The sequence below is a fragment of the Pseudonaja textilis genome, chromosome 3 (genome assembly GCF_049901715.1).
Source record: "Pseudonaja textilis isolate UNSWEBS1 chromosome 3, rPseTex1.2, whole genome shotgun sequence".
Taxonomy (NCBI): Eukaryota; Metazoa; Chordata; class Lepidosauria; order Squamata; family Elapidae; genus Pseudonaja; species Pseudonaja textilis.
The window spans coordinates 151053636-151075011 of record NC_141992.1 but is presented as its reverse complement, the minus strand read 5'-3'; the positions used below and the strand labels follow the sequence as shown (position 1 = coordinate 151075011).

The window sequence follows — 21376 nt, the reverse complement described above, 5'->3', positions numbered from 1 at the left end:
GAAGATCCACAAGAGGCTTATTTACATATGTGAAAACATTTTATAAATTCATTTAAATTCAAGTCTTTGTTATTGAAAACAACTGTTAACATCTGTAGAGATCTCTTTATTCCCTTGAAAAGATCTGGTTTACACTTTCATTAAATTAATGTTGTCTTATTCTTTAATGAGTTTATGTAATAAAGACAACTGGTTCCCAGAAAAATAGATTTTCTATCTCCTCCCACCAAAAATGAATAAAAGATGGGTTATTTTTCCAAAATAAATTATATTTATTTTACAGTATAAGCTAGTGTTGCCACTAACAGACAGCTGCATCATTCTGTCTACAAACAATTTATTTCATTTGCAGGTATTAATAGTCAGTTTTATCCCACCTAAAAAGAAAAAAATCTGTGATTTTTAAACAAGATTGGGACAAGTTTAAACAAAGCTCTTTAGTTTAATACAGATCAATCACCACAAAGACAAAGGCTTACAATGAGGACATAAGCATATTTAGTGTTGATCAGCTTAGTACAACATATGTATTAAAGTTGATAATTCACTCTCATAATTTAGTAATAGAGCATGATTTTCAGCCATCTTTTCTCTTACAAGTAAATTCTTATTTACACTTTAGAGTTGTACATCATTCCATAGAGACATTTATGAAACATTAATTTTGCAGAAATTTTAACATGCTTAGATAAAAATCAAAAATTTATCTAGCAGATTGTGGCCCTCTTGAAAGCATATATTTGAAATTGAGTGGAAATAAGGGGGAAAAACGGTCCCTGTGTCTAGTTCTTTTAGCATGCAATAGTGCCCTATAGCATAACAATGCCCCAACGGGAGGAGTTGAAACAGTTTATATCCAGGATGTGTGGGGTCTGTAGTTATTTTCTCAGCCCTCCTTCTGACCCACATTGTGTGTGTGTGTGTGTGTGTGTGTGTGTAATATATGACTTTTAATAATTCTTGCCCAAGGTTTTTAGTTTCCCAGTGTGTTAACCACCCCCAATTTGATACCCAAGCCAACTTGGCAAAGCCTGGTCTTGAAGCTCTTACAGAAAGTAAGGAGGGATTGGAGTTGACCTCATTCCGGGGGACGGAGGGGGCAACATTAGGGCAGACACAATGACAAAGAAGGCTCTTATGTACAACTCCTACTGAACCTAAGGTTTGGGGAGATCATTCAAGCAGTTCCGGATTCTACTATGCAAAGGGATTAAATAAATATAATTAAACCAAGATTTAGATTTTGTTAAAATTCAATCTTGAGGAATACTCTTTTTCCAGTGTGTAAAATACAAGTTCTTTCAGACATTATCTTTACATTTAAATGATATAGCAAACAAGAAAAACATCTAGAATGGATATTTTAAAATCCCAAATGTTGAAACTATGCCCAGTTGAAATAAAGTATACATATTGTTCATAGTAATTAGCCAATCAGATTACTAGGTTAATAATCCACAGTTTTGCACACTAATTGACTCACATGCTGTGGCAACTCTCCATAGAGATTGTGCATTAACAGTTTTAGTATTCCATAAGGTTACATTAAGAAGAATTACATTTCTGAACTTTTAATTAAATGACTTAGATGCTGTTATTTTGGTTACTGTGTCATGTATTTTTTGGCCTCAGAAAATCAAATGACATTTTAAGCTCTGTTTCTAATGTATTTTGTTGGCAGCTGCAGTTCGACACACTAAGATACATAATACTTTTTTTTACACTGTTAGCCTCTCCAGATAGTAACTAGTGAAAATTTTATTTAAATCTTCCTCTTTTACTATCCTTTTACACCACATTTCTACTATCTGTCCATAGATAACCCTTATGTATTTCTGCTTTTCTCTCCATCCTTAATTCCTCTCACAGTGATCTCGCATCCAGATTCTTCCATTATTTTTCAGATTCTTTTCTCAGATATCTATCTTGCCAAGATATGTATCTATCTTCTACTATCATTTTATATACCAAGGACAATCAAACTGATGTAGAGAAGAGGGAGAAGGAAAGGAGAAAAAGTCTTCTGAGGTACCATGCCTCCAGTCCACATAACTTTTACAGAGGCTATGAAAGCATAAGGATAAAACAGTTTAGCTGAATACATAACTGAGGAAAACTCAAGCAAATACACTATATTGGAGTTGGCATTAATAAGGATTATTCTATGAAGCATTTTAATTAAGACTTGGCTCTACTTTATTGTGCACTTAAAAATTCTGCAAGAATTTGCTAAGAAAAATACCCTATTTTCTGGAAGGATCAAAGTAAAGAGAACAGTTTTAATTAGTTAAGAAGAGTTATTTTTGTAAAATATTAAATATTCTATCGAGAAAAAAATATTATAGAAAACCTAGTGATCAAACAACAAAGCTTTGCCTTTCTACAAGGGCAAATCAGTGGTCATTCTTCAGTGTCATGCAAAGCCTGACACCCAGCAGAGGAAATAGAAGAATAAAAATGTAGTTTTAAGCCATTTTTAAACATTTTTAGTTCTAAGGAGACTTGGTGCATCATTCAGCATATTAGCAGGAGTGGGATTCAAATATCTTAACAACTGGTTCTGTGGGCGTGGCTTAATTTGTGGGTGTGGCTTGGTGGTCACATGACTGACTGGCCATAGCTTGTATGTAAATATTGTAAATAGTTATGTAAATATTGAATTTTTTATTAAAAAAGAGAAACTTTTACCCAAAATCAGGCATAGCAGGCAGGCAGATTGAGGTGCTCACAGAATCACAGATTTACTCAGGTCTATCTATACTAACTCATAAAATTCGCTAGCAAGCAAACTCACAAAGTTAGCTCACAACACACCATGTATGTAAATATTATTTTTATTTAAAAAAGAGCAACTTTTACCCAAAATCAGGCAAAACAGGCAGGCAGATTGAGTTGCTCACAGAATCACAGGCTCACTTAGAGATCTGTGATTCTACAGTCTGCTACCTGAGTCTGTACTGAAAAATAGAAGCTTCAGTCCTAAGGAAGGTTCAGCTCTGATTTTAGATTAGCTAATCTAAATCTCCCGGCACAGCCCGAACAGTTCTCCGAACTGGGCAGAATCTTAACAACTAGTGTATAGAACCAGTCCGACCAGGGTAGAATCCCACCCCTGCATATTTGGTATTTGCTGGATGTTTTAAGATTGTCCTGCTGTTCTTTCCTCATCCTATTATATATCAATTATATCAATCTTAAGTGGCACAAAGAAAATACTAAAGAAATGTATTGCAGTGAGGCAATGAATGATACCTGGAGGTAGGGATAATGTTTGATAATAAAGGGTAATGCATCCCTGCTAATATTATCCAATTCTGTCAAAACAAATAAGCAGCTAAGGATTTTGAGATTCCCAATTACATAGCACACTTGAATCTTTGTTAGCAGAATTTTGAATGTAATCAATATGATCAAATTTGTTTGGCCTTGAACTCATTTCATAAACTCAAATAAAATTATGCCTTCTTTGAATTCAGATCCCCAATTTAAATCAAATCAGAGCTTATTTGCCTAGGCTAACCTTTTTGGCACTGAGTGCCCAAAGCGTGCGCATGTGCGCAAGGATCCTCCAAATACAGTATGTATGCATCCCCCGGGCATGCGCCCCACCCCCGGGCATGCAACCCTGTCCCCTGGACATGCGCCCCCCCCACATGCACTCCACCACCCCTGGGCATGCGCGGCAGAGACCTGAAGACCAGCTGGCCAGTGGGAGGCATGCGCTTGCATGCGTGGCTGAGCTGAGACACTGGCTTGCATGCCCACAGAGAGGGCTCTGCGTGCCACCTCTGGCATGCGTGCCACAGGTTTGCCATCATGACCCTAGGCCTACTAAATATTACGTTGAAAGAGATATTAAATGCAACTAACAATCCTAGAGAGCTGTGCAATTCTAATAAATTCTTACACTTTTACTTCTTTTTCAGAATAGCAAGAAAAAAACCCTCCAGTCATGTTTATCATTTTTCTTTGCTGAAGAGTCTTTATAATAAGCATTATATTTCATTGTTAGAAGGTTTGCCACTGGATCCATAGCATGAAAATAATACATGTCCCCATAAGATATTTGGGAGTAAGCTTAAGCATAACTGATACTAAGCCTTACTGTTTATTTTAGTGGCACGCTGGCAGACTCCTCAGTCTTTTCTATGTAATTAGTCAAGGCTGCACTGATGCAGGACTTGGTGGACTGTACTCCTAACTTGTCTTCTACGGTGTTTCTAGTATCTCTTCCCTTCCATCCTAAGTCTCTGGAATAAAATTGTTCAGCTTTTGATAACAATAAATCCTATGCCCCTACCTGCCCTTTAATGCTTTTCAATTCTGTGTCAAGACAAGTGACAGAGTCATAATTTATTCAGATGTCAGAAAATAATTTGAAAAATGTCAAGTAGAAAAGAAAAATAGGAGAGAAGAGAATTACTTTCAAAGACCAACAGCTAGCTTTCTTTTTTTCCATGAATATTCTGAATACAAAAGGACTTTGCTGGGTTTCAAGTAGAATTCAGATTAAAGAGATTGAAAGTTCATCATTAAAATCTCCTTCTTTAGATAATTTTAATTACTATTGTCTGGCTTAGGAAATCTGAGTGAGAAGGCAATGCAAATGACATTTTAAAGAACACAATTTCCCTCATCATTCATTCCTATCAGATCATGATCTAAACCTTCAAATTGGCATGGCTGAAAAATATGATTTCAGAAAAGAAAAAGAATGATGGATTGTCTCAGAAGGAAACTTTGATCCAGTTCCTTCCAAAACTATTGGGATTCCTAGCCTTGCAAAATTATATTTCATCCTTTATATCTTTCCCTACCCTCCCATGCCAATTGTTAGGATCTATTTTGTATCATGATCTATGACATATATTTCCCCAAAATATAAATCTACACAGAAAGGACTGTTTGCTAAAGATTAATGATACAATTTAGTGCCCAGTCATGCAGGCTTAATTTCCACTAATTTAAACAGGACTTACCATAAATGATATGCAAAGAAATTTGCATATCTTTGCAGAGTATAGGAATTATTATAAAATATACAAGAAGTGCATTTTTAAAAATGCTTAGGTGACAGATGCCAAGTGTAGTATCATAAATCATGATGTATCATTGAGAAGCATTACTATTTTACTTAGTTTTTGATATTTTAGTGTTTATTAGCCTACTGGCTACAGCATGATACCATGGGCTTAGCTGCATAATTAAGGAAAAGAGCATACAGTTCTTTTACCTTTGCTAAACTGTCCTTGGCTATACATAGTCTCGTTATTATATGAAATTGGAGCACAATGCCTATGATGATATCTTGAGCAATTGTGATTCAAGATGTTGACTTTGCTGGACAAAAAGCCAATTGTCAGGGTCACAAATCACTATTGTGATTGCAATGAGGAAGGTGCGTGGTTCAAAAATTAGGTGGATTGGATGAGATGAGATAAAAGAAGATGAAATAAAATAAGATAAGATAAAGAGAGAGGATGTTGTAACCTTTGTAAATGTGAGCCAGTTGCCAAGTTCCCATATTGTGATCATGTGGTTGCGGGGATGGTACGATGGTTGTAACTTTGAGGACACGTAAGCAGGGGTGGGATGCTACTGGTTTGGCCTGGTTCTATAAAACCTGTAGCTATGAAGAGCAGCTGACACCGAACTTGTTTGGTGTTTGGCCCACCCACCTGCCCAGGCTCTAGGGTGTCTTTATTCCCTGCTTTTCCCTCCTCAGCTGCTTTGCGCGGCACAGCTGAGGTTGAAAAAGCAGGAAACAAGAGGATTTTCAAATGCTGTGCACCCGTGCACAGCGCTTGTCAGCTGTCCAGGCAGCACAGCTGATGATTTCTTGTAAATGCTGCACACATGCGTGTTATGATTGTCTGCAGTTTGGAGAACCGGAAAATTGCTCCACTGGCTGGTCCCATTCTTCCCCACCCACTCATTCCTTACCTGGCATGCGAGCCATCCAACTTGCCTGGTTTGATAAGTTGCAATTTTTCCTTTTTTTTCCTCCGCCCATCAGCTGTTCTGCTCTACCGGGAGATTTAGATTAGCTAGAAAGCAGGAAATCCTTGGATTTCTTGCTTTCTAGCTAATCTAAAAGCAGAGCCAAACCTTCCTTAGGACTGAAGCTTCTATTTTTCAGTGCAGACTCAGGTAGCCGATTGCAGATAGATGGATCTCTAAGTGAATCTGTGATTCTGTGAGCAACTCAATCTGCCGGCCTGCTTTGCCTGCTTTTGGGTAAAAGTTGCTCTTTTTTATAAAAAAGATTAATATTTACATAAATATTTATAATATTTACATAGAAGCTATGTCCACCCAGTCACATGACCACAAGCCTTGTACATTACTTGTACATTACAAATGCATGCTATACAATGCACTATAGAAAGCTCAAACTATCCAGGTTTAGGTAAGTCTTGTTTCCTTAGGAACTAGGTTTGGATGAATCCTACTTCTTCAAATACCTTTGTCTTGCTTCAAACAAATGAAAGTATATTTCTTCCACAGTGATCTGGCTTATAAGAGCATTTCTAATCAGTCCCACATGATGGAAAATCTATTATATCTGACCAGTGTTTTTATACTGGATTTCCTGTTCCTAAATCAACTGGTCATCATCTTCTGATCTGTTCATTTATCTGGCTCCTGCATCTTATCATCTACTACTACAAAACAGAACAGGAGTAAGACTTGTAAATTTGCTAGCCACTGCTGAATACTGATACTTGATTCAGTGTTGCGGCAATACTATATTCAAGAAAGAAACCATCAAAGCAGCTATGCTAAAGGAATTTAAAATGCATTGGCTTGGCAATGAGGTATCTGGACTGAAGGACTGATAAATGGGAATAAGAATTTCAAGTGGTTTGCTAGCTTGATTAAAACTTTGCTTGAGGAATAGGAACCAGATTTTTTGAGCTCTATTTTGAGCCAAGCAACCCCAAAACTAACTAAGACATCCATTTATAGATATATATAGGTGCATTAATAGTATGTCTCTTTGATTCCTGAACATTATTTGAACAGTCATAACTTGAAATGATTACGTAACAGTGATGCTTTCTTCAGAATAATTAAGAAATTTTCAGACGTGGATAATGAGATATTTTTTTTCTTCCGTTCAGTCATGTCCAATTCTCAGTGATTGTCTGGAAAAGTCCTGCAATTTTCTTGGCAAGCTAAAGATGTGGTTTGCCATTGCCTCTTTCTTAGGGCTGGGAGAAAATGACTGGTCCAAGGTCAGCCAGCTGGCTTATTGTCTAAGGCCACTCTACAACTCACAAACTTATGGTTTCTAGCCCAATACTTCAACCACTACACCAGACTGGTTCTGAAGTAGGAGTAGATAACTTTGCTCAAATAAGAAGTTGAGGATATTGATTTGTTTAGGGAAGTGTGCCTGAAAACTACTTTTGCAGAATTAACTAATTTCTGCCCTTAAGCATGGACAGCTTTTTAAATAAATAATAATTCCTTAAAAGAAAATGTACCTGCCCTGAGTACTCCCAACTATTGATACTGATTGTCTGAAGAATAGTTATCCATTTCTAATAGATCTGCTCCTTTTGCAGAGGACCCATAGTCAAAAAAGGGCAGGAGGTTCCAGAAATATCTTGAACCTTGCAACCTTATATTTTCTTTGTATTTTCAAATGTCAATGAATTTAACAAATTACTTTAAGGAATTATTGTTTACTGACCATGTAGGTGGATTTTGTAAATAAAAGTTTAATAGTATTTTTTAAAGGGTTCTTGCTCTTGAAACAAGTGGACACATCTTCAGTTATAATTAAGCAATGTAGGTTATTTGTATCCCCTATTTCCAAAAAACATTTTTTTTCAAGGGGATTAGAGTTGCAACTTCTCATTAGATCTACATGGTTATGATTTTAAAATGTAAAAAATGATCATGTTGTTTTTTTTATAAATAATTCAAGGTGGCAAACATACCTCATATTCCTTCCTCTTTCTATTTTTCCCACAACAGCAGTCCAATTAAATGGGTTGGGTTGAAAGAGTCTCAATGTCACCCAGCTGGTTTTCATGCCTAAGGTGGGACTACAAATCACCATCTTCTGGTTTGTAGCCTGATACCTTAATTCTCATGGATAAATTACCAACTATATAGTATTGTGAAGGAGATTGTAATGACTATGTATAGATAGTGGGATTTTAATAGATGGCAATGATACATACTATGTATTTTCTCTAAGAAGGGTTACCTGAAGGAGAAGAAAAATATAAAAACAAAGGTTACAGACTACATGAACCCTTTGCCCTAAAGCGGGGGTCTTCAAACTTGACAACTTTAAGACTTGTGGACTTCAGCTCCCAGAATTCCTCCTCCAGTCATGTTAGCTCAGGAATTCTGGGATTTGAAGTCCACAAGTCTTAAATTTGCCAAGTTAGAAGACCCTTGCCCTAAAGAGTCAAGCTCATATTTCAAGTATCAAGTTCATCAAGATCATAGTTTGATTCTAAAATTGTAAACGTGAACTGGATTGATTGATTATTAACTAGATTTATACACTGCTCCAATCATAGCCAACTCTAAGCAGTTGTCATATCTTAACACAAAAATATTATATTTCAAAAAAGAGCCCAAGCATAGCAATACACATACAAACACTCTCCTTACAGAAGGGATCAGATTCAAATAAATCCAATTCCAAGGTCTTGTTGAAAAAGGGAAGTCTAATTGCCTTTCGAAAACTCCAAAAAGAGCTGAAGTGGAGCTGATCTTACCTCCAGGGGAATGTCATTCCAGGAAAGGGAAATGGCACCAAAATCCCTACAGATTCTACTCTGAAGGAGTGGAGATCTGGAAGGATTGCTTTCCTCCCAGATCTTCACAGTTAGACAAATGCTAGTGAGAATAGGAAATCTCAAAGTCTCCCAAATCTTGAATCTTGTAAGTCTTTTAAAGATGGCATCCTGCAGCTTGAATTGCACCTTGAAGCAAACTGCAAACCAGTGTATGATGTCCATAACTGGCCAAATTTACTGCATTGTGGAGCAGTTGAAATAGTAAGCTAAATAAGGCATGGCCAAGGCATGAGTGACAAGGAGAAAAACCTCCTGACTTGAAAAATGTAGCAACCTTTCCAGAATATTTCATCTATCATACCAGCTGTGCTTTTTGTTGAGAGATGTTTAGTCTTTGTTGTTCACCTTCATCTAAGCCTGCATTCATAAATTCTGCATTAGATTCTGTATGAAAGCACTTTAAATATCAATAGAAGAGTAATTTGGGGTTAAACTGAAGAGTCCTTGGTGCTGTCTAAACTTGTTGTTTTATTGCAGACATTTCATTATCCAACTAGTAACATCATCAGTCTCCCTTCAAGCATTGATGATGTTATCTAGTTGGGTAATGAAATGTCTGCAAAAAACAAACAAGCTCAGAGAGCACCAAGTACCTTTAATTGTCAGAGGATGCCAGTGACTTAGCAACGATGGATGCAATTTTGAAAAGTTATATTGTATTTTATTTGCAGTGAAGCGTCTGACCTAATTAAAGGTGTTACCTTTTAATAGAAATAGAACTGAGCTTTTTCTCCAGGTTTATTTTTCATAGGTATCTGAATATGTCTTCTAATATTAAAGGAGCCAAGTTGGCTACTGTGGAGAAAAAATTAGCCAAAGATTGCTTCTATTGAGTCTAGTCTACTTCCAAGTCTAGGATTGCATTTCATACATATTTGGAAACATGTCAGATGTAAAAGGGAATTAGACTTTTCTACTACATGGATACAGCAATATTCCAATTTTGGTTGTATCCTCAAAGAACAGATGATAACCTTTCAATTTAAATATACCATGGATCTCAACAAAGTTTAAAGTCAGGAATTCTCACTTGTTTGGATGTTGCTTAGTGAAAACAAATCAGAATCAAATAGAGCTAAGATCTTTGCTTTATTGTCTAAAAATTGGTTTTCTGAGATTCAGATATAATTACTGATTTTAAATGGTTTATTTAAAATCAAAAGTGAACATTTCTTATTTTTCATTTGCAATAAATAGGTAAAGGAGATAAAAAGCACCCAATCTCTAAACTTGCACAGATTTCACTCATTTAGGACAAAAAACTTTAATTTGCATTACATTGAAGTTCTGAATAATCCTATACACATAAGCAAAGAATATGAATAGACTTCTATTCTACCTAAAAAAAAACATGAGTATATATACAGAAAAGTGCAAAATGATTTTTTTTAAGCAGCAACTGATTTGTATAGGCTACTCAGCAGTTAAGTTACTGAAATAAATTGTGACAAATATAATGAAGAAAAAAAATGCACAATGAATTTCTTACTGAAGTGACTGTCTTTAATTCCTGAATAGATTCTTCTGGAATGTGCCTTTTGAAAGAGAAAGACTCATCATCACTCTGATATTAGTTCCAAAAGTATTTAATTAATCAGCTTCTTACAATAAAATCTATAATCCTAATACCCAGGGGTGGGATTCAATTTTTTAAACAACCAGTTCTGTGGGCATGGCTTGGTGGGTGTGGCTTGGTGGTCATGTGACTGGCTGGGCGTGGCCAACTCAACATCACTCACATCGAGGCATGCATCTCCTTACCTGGCCTCTCATGACTGTGGAGATGCTGTGTTGAGGTAATTCCCCGTTAGGAGAATGAGCGCATACAGGGAGATGTAGTGAGAGGAGCGTTTAAATAATATACACACAGCACAAAGATACACTGTACAGTAAATATAGGTTTTTACTTTCGATAAAGGTTTAAGCAAAGTTCAAACACAGTCCAAAGTCATTCACAGGTAAGATCAGTCAGTTTTTAGTCCAGGGATAATCTAATAACAAAGTCCAGTATCAAAAACAGTTCAGTATCAGACTTACATGAAATCCAAGAATAACAGTCCATTTGGAAGGAACGGCAATACTCTCCAACAGAAGGAAACAGAGACTCACTGAGACACAGTCTCTTCTGAGACAAAGGCTAAACAACCCAGGTTTCTGGCTCCATCTTATGGCCGTTTGAGAAACCATACCCAATTACACTTTTAGCATTTCCTTAAAGAGACAGTATTAAAATGTCTATCCTGGTTTATATATTTTCCAACCCAAATAGCTGTTAGGTGACTTACATTCCTAACATGCTGCAATAGTCGTAAGTGTGAAAAATGGTTATAAGTCACTTTTTTCAGTGCCATTGTAACTTTGAATGGTCACTCCACACAAGCAAAGTACCAGCAAAGGAGGGGGAAAAAACTCCAGAGAATTTCCAGAGACAGGAAATCTAGTCCTGCCAAGAATATAATAAGGGTTAATGGAGAGGCAGTTTCTGTAAGCAACACCAGGATGTTCCTGCCTTCCTTAAAGGATTAGGCCAGTAATTTCTTCTAACAACCAGTTCTCTGAACTGCTTAGAATGTTAACAACCTGTTCTAGCGAATAGGTGCGAACTGGTAGAATCCCACCCCTGCTAATAGCATATCTTAACTAGAAGGAAGTAGATCACCATTTAGAAGAGTAGAATGAAAATAGAATATTTCTCATACAAGAAATCTTTAAAAGGACTTCTCAATGGATACTGCAAATATTTAATATGTGGCCAATTTTACATGTTTAAATTTTAGGACATTGGTGTGTGGAAAAACCAGAATGATCAGCAGAGGGTTCCCTTAGCATATGTATGATACAAAATAATTACTTACACATCCCTTATATCAGCTTATGGATAATATCTGTGTATTCTCTCTGTGTATAGAGATTTAATTTAAACTTCTATGCATCTACCATAGGTGAATTGAACACACCAAAATAACAGGGTACTGCCAGAGGTACTATTTCTCCCCAGCTCACTTCCCTCATTAAGATGAATGGCAAATAAAATTGTCAAGCCTGGCATTTAAGCAATTTTCTCTATACTTATTAAAATAATAAACTGTCTCCAAAAATCTGTCATTTTCAGAAAGACCAATTTGGGAATTGGACTAATTAGATCGACAGTGCAAACTCAAGAGAAATATTAAAACTGGAAATACAATCAGTTGAAAATTTCCTTGTGTCAAAAACTTACTTCCTCATGTGAGCCTGATGATGTGGATAAATTAGTTAAAATCTTTGGAACCATACCCTTCCAAGTAATTAAAATTTTTCCAGACTAAGCATACCATCTGGCCCTTAGGGATGATTAATCAGGGACAGTAAGTTCCCACCCCATTTAAGGAAGCTGTAGTTAAACATTTGCTTAAAATATAGAATTCTAAATTATGGATAAATATTACTCAGTATGTTGTATCTTTCCTGACTAAGATACTGGAGAAAATGATACTGAATGTTTGGATCCATTCCAATCTGGCTTCTGGTCTGATCTGGGGGCAGAAACAGCCTGGCGTGCTCTCATTACAGAATTAAAATAGAGAATGGCGAAATCAATATTCTTGCTACATCATTTCAGGGTGCTTCCATTTGGGCTAGTTTATTATAACACGCATTAAGTGGACTGCCTTTAGAGACAGTTAGGAAGCTGCTGCAGGACAAAGCTATTCTATTATTGGCAGAGTTTAGGCAATTGGAAGATACAACGGCAATCTTACATCAGTTGCCAGAGCATTTCTAGGCCCAGTTTAGAATGCCTCTAAATAATTTGTGATAATACTGTGTGTCTACCCACCTACACCTCTCTGAGGTGTGTAATTTCCAAGGTCAGCAACAAGAATAGCATTCCATTCTATTAGGTTAGAAGGCAGCAATGATAAGCCAGAGGAGGCTCCAGTTTTCTCCACACAATCCTTATGTAACTCTATGACTGTTTTTAATTAGATCTTTAAAGGTCTGGGTGTTCTCATCTGCCTTTAAATAGCTGGAATCGGTTTATTTTACAAATTTTAGTTCATAAAATACTAGCATGTTTAATACATTTCCATTGAGGGAAAGAAGGAAATGCCATTAGAAAGTTTTGCCTTGAAAGATGGAGGGAGTACTTTTTTTTAATCCTCATAGCCTTGTTAGAGAAAATGACCCCAGTGCTCAACTCTTCACATTAAGACGAAACAGTGCATAAAACAGTGCATTAAAAAAGGTTTTAAAAAATGTTGGATGACCATTTGTCTGAAGTGGTGTAGGGTTTCCTGCCTAGGCAGGGGATTGGACTAGAAAACTATTAAGGTCCCTTCCAACTCTTGTTCCATTCTATTTTAAACCAAATGACAACAGAGGCTTATTAAACATATAGCATCCTAAATCAATCACCTCATTTCTGTTCTATCCTCAAAGTTAGTGCAATTGAATTTGCTCTGGGTAAGCAGGTTGAGATTAGTGCTACCCCACATGGCCTTCCAAGATGTCTAACTAGAGCCATTCAGTTAGTGGCAGGGGAAGGATACTGTAAAATCGCCAGTCAGAGGTGGTATTTGCTGGTTCTCTGAAGTACTCAAAATTTCTGCTACCGGTTCTCCAGAACTGGTCAGAACCTGCTGAATACCACCTCTGCTCTATTCTACATGCAAATCTTTTTTCACACACATGTGCATTGATTTTTAGGCAGAAGATACACATGGCGAGACCCATCCAAAGCACACCTCTTTAAAAGCCTTCACTGGGAGTAAATGAGGCTTTAAAAATGTGATTGCAGAATCAATGAGATGACTTTTCAATGGGGAGTTATAATGTTTAGAGAAGGGATGATTAGCTGATTCTTCGAGCAACAGCTCTCAAAAATATCCCTCCATGTGCCAATTAGACTCCATTGGCACCAAAGAGGGCTTTTGAAGATTTGATTGCAATGCAGGAAAGGAAAAAGCTCTTATGTCTAATTTCTTGCTGATTAGTGAAAAAAGCTTTTTGCTCTCTTGGAAGAGACAGACAGAGTTTGAAGAAAGAAGCCGGTGGTCTACATGGAAAACTGGAGGTTTCTAATGCCTGCAGAAAACTACTTTATCAGTTTCAGTTTTTTAAAAAAAATATGTGTCTAATATTAAGAATCTATAGTGTTCCACTTTTCAGGTACGCTGATCTTTGGATTTGTTTGTTGCAGGACCGATGCAAGAGACTATATATGATTTCTGGAGAATGGTTTGGCATGAAAACACAGCAAGTATAGTCATGGTGACAAATCTCGTGGAAGTGGGAAGGGTAAGAATATTTTAGAAACTATACGTGTGCATTATCTAAATATTCTGTTTGCAAACAACAATGAGCAATATGATCACCATAAAGAGGTTTATTTAATCATGTACATGGTTTTAAAAAGTTTCCCCAGTAATTATGTAATTAATTTACTTCAAAAGAATAGAAACTCTGTATTTATTGCTAAATGATTATTCCCCAAATTCGCTACCATTGCTCATGAAAGTGGGACAAGTGAGATTTGCCGTATAACAAAATCTCAGGGATACGAGTTCCATATCTGTGACTAATCTACTGTCATAAAAGGCAAAAATAATAATAAAAGGAGCATAAGGAGAAAAATCATACACTTTTTTTGAGATAACAATTGTTAGGTTTCATCTTGCAGAAGAAGAAAAGTATAGAACAATAGAAAACAAGAATTTAATAATGGGAATCCTTGCGGAGTTGCTCTTTGGTCTTTCAGTCCAACTGGTTTGGGTTAACGTACAATAATTGTCAGGGAGATTTCTATGGAGTTTCTCAGTCATCCAGTTCATGCTTGTCCCAGAGGTGCTTTTTCAAGAGGCAACTGGCCTTTCTTATTTTTCTTTTAAGACATTTCGCTTCTCATCCAAAAAGCTTCTTCAGCTCTGACTAGATGGTGATGAATGGAAGGATTTATATCCCTTGCAGACAGCTAGTCATTTGCAATCTTTTAGAGAGTTGTTGAGGCCACTTGGAGGTTTATCTGTATCCTCAGGGTCACCTGAATTGTGTAAATAGATGTGGAGCCATCTTGGAACTGCTGAAAGGACACCTGACATATATGATGTCATATCCCTTCCCCTCTGTTTGGAGAGGGCTGTTCAATTTTGACATAGATGGGCTCTTTGACCCCTCTTTCAAACCAGTGATCCTCTCTGTCCACAGTGTGGACTTTGCTGTCTTCAAAAGAGGGGCCTTTATCTTTTAAATGCAGATGGACTACTGAATCTTGTCCTGATGGGTTTGTTCTCCTACGTTGAGCCATGCGTTTATGAAGTGGTTGTTTTGTTTCTCCAATGTAAAGATCTGCACATGTCTCATTGCATTGTACTGCATATATCACATTCTTCAGTTTGTGTCTGGGTGTTTTAGGGGTGGACAAACTTCAATCTTAGAATATTTTTTGGTTTAAAGTGTGCACATATGCTGAGGATCCTGAATTACTGGGAGAGTTCAGTTGTTGGGAAATACTAGAAATGTTAGAAAATGATGTATTTACACTGGTGGAAATGGATGACATTAGGCCCATTATCTTCAATCTTTTATGGGATGTTGTTCTTCCCATGTAGTTTTTTTTTTTTTAACATGTTGGCCTCTCCTGACTTTTATTCTTGGCGGTTTCTAGTCAGTTTCACCCTTCCTGTCTATTCTAAATTAAGCAAGGAGCAAAGATTTCTTTTTAGCTGTAAAGGAACATCAGGGGTAGGAAGGCAATCTTTTCTTTTATAAAAGGAGCTCCAAGGGTAGGGAAAAAACCCAATTTCAGACACTGATTGTATAAGACTGGAGGTCACAAAGTAGAATTCTCAGCAGTGTGCAGAAATAAATCAAATAATATTTTTCCTTATTATTTCAGCCATAACACTACATTTTGGTGATACAATTACTCAGGATTTGACACTTGACACCATAAATGTGCTCAAACAATCACAGTGGCACAGTTAAAAGATCAGATAATTTTCAGAAAGATGGAATTCTCATCCAGAGGCAAAATATTTGTGATACATTATTTAATCCCTTAATTCTTTCTTTTCCTGAAGAATATTGAGTGGAATTTGGGTGTTTATTATATATCATTTTTCTGAAACTTACTAGCTGCATTGAGGAAAGTATACACTATAATTGGAGGCATATATATTACATTGGGAAGAATTTGTGGTAGGCAGAGTGAATTAATCCACACTTTTCCCCTATACTGTTGTTGTTTTTAAGAAAAGAAAACCTAACAACTCAAAACTCTAGTGAACCTTGATTTCATTAATAATTATTAATTACAATTATTAAATGATATTTTGCCTTTTTAGAGCATGTGGCTGATCATTCAGCTCATGTTACATTATTAAATGAACTATAAGATTTATGTCAGCTACTGCAATTCTTAGAAAAATGGGATAACATTTAATTGAGTTTTTAAACAAACACTCATTACCAAAAGGGCAGAGATGCAAGTTAAGGTATTCCATATTTGAAGAAAAGCCTATTTTCCAATGATATATTTTATTTAGTAGGCTACAGAAAAATTTACCTAAGCTTGTTCCAACAGATGACCAAGTTGCTTAACATTACTTTGTGAAATTATGTTTAGCTTCTTTAGCTATTGAAATAATAAGAAAGGCAATGCATACATGTTGGAAGTATGTTAGTTAATGTTTGTCTTATTTTCAAAAGACAGTGAAAAAAATCATTTTAAATAATTAATTAGGCATGGGTCACTAAAACTCTTGTGATACATGGTTTTAATATCTTGGAATCAGAGTAGTTTATAATTTCCTCTGAAGAATAGATGCATGGAATCAGAGTAGTTTATAATTTCCTCTGAAGAATAGATGCATGGACTTTAGAGTGATCAATTAATGTCATTTCCCTCTTTTATTCTAAATTCAGGTTACATTCTGTGTTCAGAAGTGGATATTTCTCATGGCTTATTGTGAGTTTAAATCCTATTGTTTAGACATGTAACAGCCTGAACTACTCACAAATCAAGGTATAAGACCATATTTTAGACAAAGCAATAAGATTTGTGGGTATAATTAAGGACTGTTACTAAAGCATAAAGATGCAGATATTTGAAGTGGCAAAAATAGTCTAATTCCCAGTAAATCAATTTTCCTTCTTAATATAGGAAATTAAAACAAATTTATTGTTGTAAAACAGTCCATACTTATTGCATCTGTTTGATAGCCCCATTCCAAAAATGGAATATATTTAATTTTAGTCTTTCCTTTATTACATTTGTAATACAGCCAAAATCTGTAAGGACTTCCTGCAATTAACAGCAGGGACCTCAAGCAATGATATAATGTTTAAATGCCCAGAGTAACAAAACAGTAAGTCATAGCAATTAAAGCAAGACAGTATCACCCCAAACTGTCCCAGAGAAGTCTCCAGAAGAGTATCACTTGTACCAACTTCCATAAAACTATATATTTTTAAAGTTATTAAAATTACAGAAATTACAGGAGAAAAGCTAGCCTAATTTCTGGAGGGAGTCCATAAAAAGAATGCTAAAGTTTGAAAAGCAAAACCTTTAGGCCTCTCACAGTAACTTAATGGGTCTAGTGGTTAAGACACCAGGCTAGAAATAACAAGACTCTTGAGTTCTAGTCCTATCTTAGGCATGAAGGCTGGCTGTGTATCTGGGTTAGTCACTCTCTCACAGTCCAAGTCCAATAGGTTTTATGCTGTGGGGAAAGGAAGAGGAGAAAGGAGTATTAGTTGTGCTCACTAACTTGAGAGACTTACTTAAAAACAATAAAGGCAGGATAACAAATCGTAAAAATTAAAGGAACTACAAGTTGCTTCTCAGACAAGTCAACATTGGTTGAAGAACACAGTTGTCCAAACATCTTGGCACCAAGCCATATTGAGACATATTTGAATAAAAAGTCTAAGTAAAGAAATCCTTTTAGTAGAACACAATATGTTACAGAAAACATTCTAGAATTTGTATAATTTGATTATAATGCTTATTCAGGGTTCATCATTACCGCAATGAAACTAATACTAATTTAGTTTCAAATAATATTTTAAACAATTATAAAAGGGTTTATTGGTCCAACACCTGTATTTTACCTTTTCAAAATCAACAGTCCTATATGTATTTTCTCATTCTAGTGCTATAGCATCAGTTATTTCCATCTTTAAGTAGTAGTACTGCAGACATCAAGATATCTTCATCTGATATTATAGCATTAACTTTACAAAAATCTTAATATCTTGAAAAATTAACACAAAAAATAATCTAGCTTTCCTCAACTTAATGCCCTGGAGGTATATTAAGATTGTATCTCCAAATATTGTCAAGTCAGTTAGGTGGAAATCCTAGGAATATTTGTTCCAATAGATATGCTGAGCACCAGATTCGGTGATATTCATTGTATCATATGAAGCTTTAACCTTGCAACAGGATTTTCTCCTGTCTAACCAACACTGCAACATATTAGAATAATTTTTTTTAATTAAGTAAGATCATGTAGTTATTTAGAAATTTAGAAATACTATTAGGATTAATACTTCCCGATGTGGAATCCCGATTCAGATTGGATTATTTAGCTTGCTTTTGAATAACAAAAAAAAAAGAAGAAGAGAAGCTATTACATGCTATGAATTAAATATGACTTTGTCCCTTAATCCTATTTTTCTCTTTTGGAAATGTCAAGATTTTGAAAATAGAATCCATTTACTCTAGATTAAATCTGTCATATTTTGTTTTTATTCAAAGATTCGTGCAGCTGAATTTCAGCATACTGTGTAACTCTAGAATGCTAACAAGAGTTCATGTTAGTATAGTATAGTGTAATGTAGTGTGGTATGGTACAGTACTGTACAATACAGTATAGTTAGTAATATTCTTGTTTAGTTAGGATGACATATGATAGCCTTGTCCAAAATGTGTTTTCCACATGTCATCCGAGTGAAGCGTGCAAACCAGGGTCTGCATTTCCTGCGTTGGATGAGGAGAGCACATCTTTCTCCTTCTGTCTTGGCTACTTTTTACAGAGGCACGATTGAGAGCATTTTAACAAATTGCGTCTCTGTTTGGTTTCGTGGCAGCAGTGCCTCCATACAGAGAGTGGTAAAGACAGCTGAGAAGATTATAGGAAGCTCACTTATTACAGGATACTGCTTATAAGTGCTATGTGTTTAGAGCTCAAAGCATTGTTAGACCCCCACACACCCAGTTTCCGGTCTGTTTCTGTTGCTCCCCTCTGGGAGGAGGTTTCAAAGTATTTCTAGAAGCACTACTAGATTCTGTAATTGTTTTGTTCCCTATGCCATCCGTCTGGTAAACTCACAAGATTCTTTTTTCTCACCATGTACATGTAGACATCCAAACTAGACTGTGTTGTTTCTATATGTCTATATGTCATATAATATATGTGGGTATGTGCATAATTTTGTATTTATTTGTTTGTTTATTTTGTCAAGTTTATGCAGTGTATGTTGGAGGTGGTGACCCTTTGAGATCTGCGTGCAACAAAATTTCTTTTTAATCTACTTAAGCCAATTCGTGTACATTCAAAGTGACTAAATTATTCTATTCTAACCTGTAATTCACGTGTAATAGCTCTTACAAATGTTATCTATTACATAAGAAAGAACAGGCTAGAACTTCTTCTCAGTTGAGGAGTCCAGTTTGAGATATTGTACCTCCAAATAGAACAAGTACAAACAAACAAAAAACCCTCTCTAAGCAATTAGAGAGACAGTTTTGTCTAATGGTTAAGGCATCAGACTAGGAAACATGAGACTATGAGCCTTAGCCATGAAAACCAGCTGGATGACCTTGGGCCAGTCACTTTCTCTCTCACCTGGTTGATGTTGTGAGAAGATAGGGTTACAGGGTTGTGGTTGTGGGGAAAATGGGTTGTGGAAGTTGTGTTACATATGTTCACTGCCTTGAGTTATTTTTAAAACTTAAAAAGACTGATACAAATAAGCAAAAATGATAAATAAAATTGCTACTGAATTATATATTGAAAACCCAACTTTGTTACATTTTGTACATACAAATGTACAAAGCATTCATCCACATTTACGTTTGAATAAGTACAAATACTAATACATCCTATTAAAATGAAGTATTTTAATAAACCAGAAAAAACAAAAGTTCGGAAAAAGTTCGTTATTTATTTCTTCATTCTATGGAAGTATGTAGCCCACGAAAGTTTATTACAGTTTTAGTTGTTTTAATTATATTTTCGCTGTAATTATTTTTAATGGTTTTGATCATTTGGTTTTTGTTACTTTAATTGTGTTTGAGACAAACAACTGTATAAATTTAATAAATTCCATTTTTATCACTACCATTCAACTTATGATTCTGGGCAATAAATGACGGGAAAAAAACCAATAAGTCAACATTAAATGTTATCAATAAAAGAGAATATTTGTAGCTCAGGGTTGAAATGGGGGGGGGGGTCCTTGGTGCTCTCTGAGCTTTCTTTATTTCTTGCAGACGTTCCTCTAGCACTGATGATGTTTCCTAGTTAGGGTAATGAAACATCTGCAAGAAAACAGCTTGGAGAACACCAAGGACCAACCATTGAATGTTGTTATGTCTGCTAATCCTTAGTGGACTTTTGTTGATATCAGGACTAAAAAGATGAGCTTTATGGATTTTTTTTTTAATAGCTAAGGATTTGGATATGGGGAAAACTTTGTTGTATTTTAATAAAAGGTGATAAGATTAAAATTGTTTATACTTGTGATGAAGAGGGGAATCATTTCTTTATATATTTTCTTTTCTTTTTCTTTACTACCTTAATTTTTTCTGTTTTAATTTTCTGCACTTTCTATTGTTTTCTTGGCTTTTCTTTGCATTGCACTTGTAATTTTTAGTAAATTTACTATAAAAAGGGAAAATGATCTCCATGTATTTATTTCCCAGTTTTGTTTTGTTTCTTTTGTTAAGCAGTTGCCATTAACAGTTGAATTAATGCACAGCCTGTGTTTCTCCTTCTATCACTGCCTAGGGCACATAAGGCTGTGCTATTTCTCAGCATCTCAACTTAGTAATTTTGATTGATTTGGGGAAGATTATGTAGCAATTCCACATTTTAAGAATTGGCCAGGTTCCTGCAAAGCCAGACACATTGCTGTTCTTGATTTTGAAAGGTTCTTCTCTTTTTTCCCCCATTGCAGCTTCACATAACTCTCCCTGCTACCGTTGTTATTTGACTTTTAGATTTGTTAGGAGACCACCTATCCTATTTGAATCCAAAAGCAAAAGAGCAAAATCATATTATTTTTCCAGGGGAAAAATAATACATATTTAACATATTTTCCACATAACTTTTTTGGATAATCATTCATGAATTATTCATTTAGGGGTGGATGTGTGTTTGTTTACCCAGCCTGGGTAGTCATTAACTCAGCTACAGCTTTTGCCCTGGAGCTCTCTGCATCAGTGTGTTTTTTAATTGAAGGCAGAAGAGCCACCAAGAGGTTTTCCCTTATGCAGGCACCTGCTAGAGATGATTCAGCAACGTCCTTCACCTTTAGCAGAGGCCAGATACATCTGCCAATACCTG

The 21376-nt window shown here is 35.8% G+C and overlaps 1 protein-coding gene across 23 annotated transcripts in view; it reads left to right on the top strand.

Annotated features, from left to right (window-relative positions):
• Positions 1-21376, top strand: part of PTPRM (protein tyrosine phosphatase receptor type M) — a 465145-nt gene that overhangs the window by 396929 nt on the left and 46840 nt on the right. For all 23 annotated transcript variants that reach the window (XM_087931096.1, XM_026699382.2, XM_087931092.1 and 20 more), the window contains one exon: positions 14005-14102. In XM_087931096.1, coding sequence (XP_087787222.1) covers positions 14005-14102 — 98 coding nt within the window. The remainder of the gene's footprint in view (positions 1-14004; positions 14103-21376) is intronic.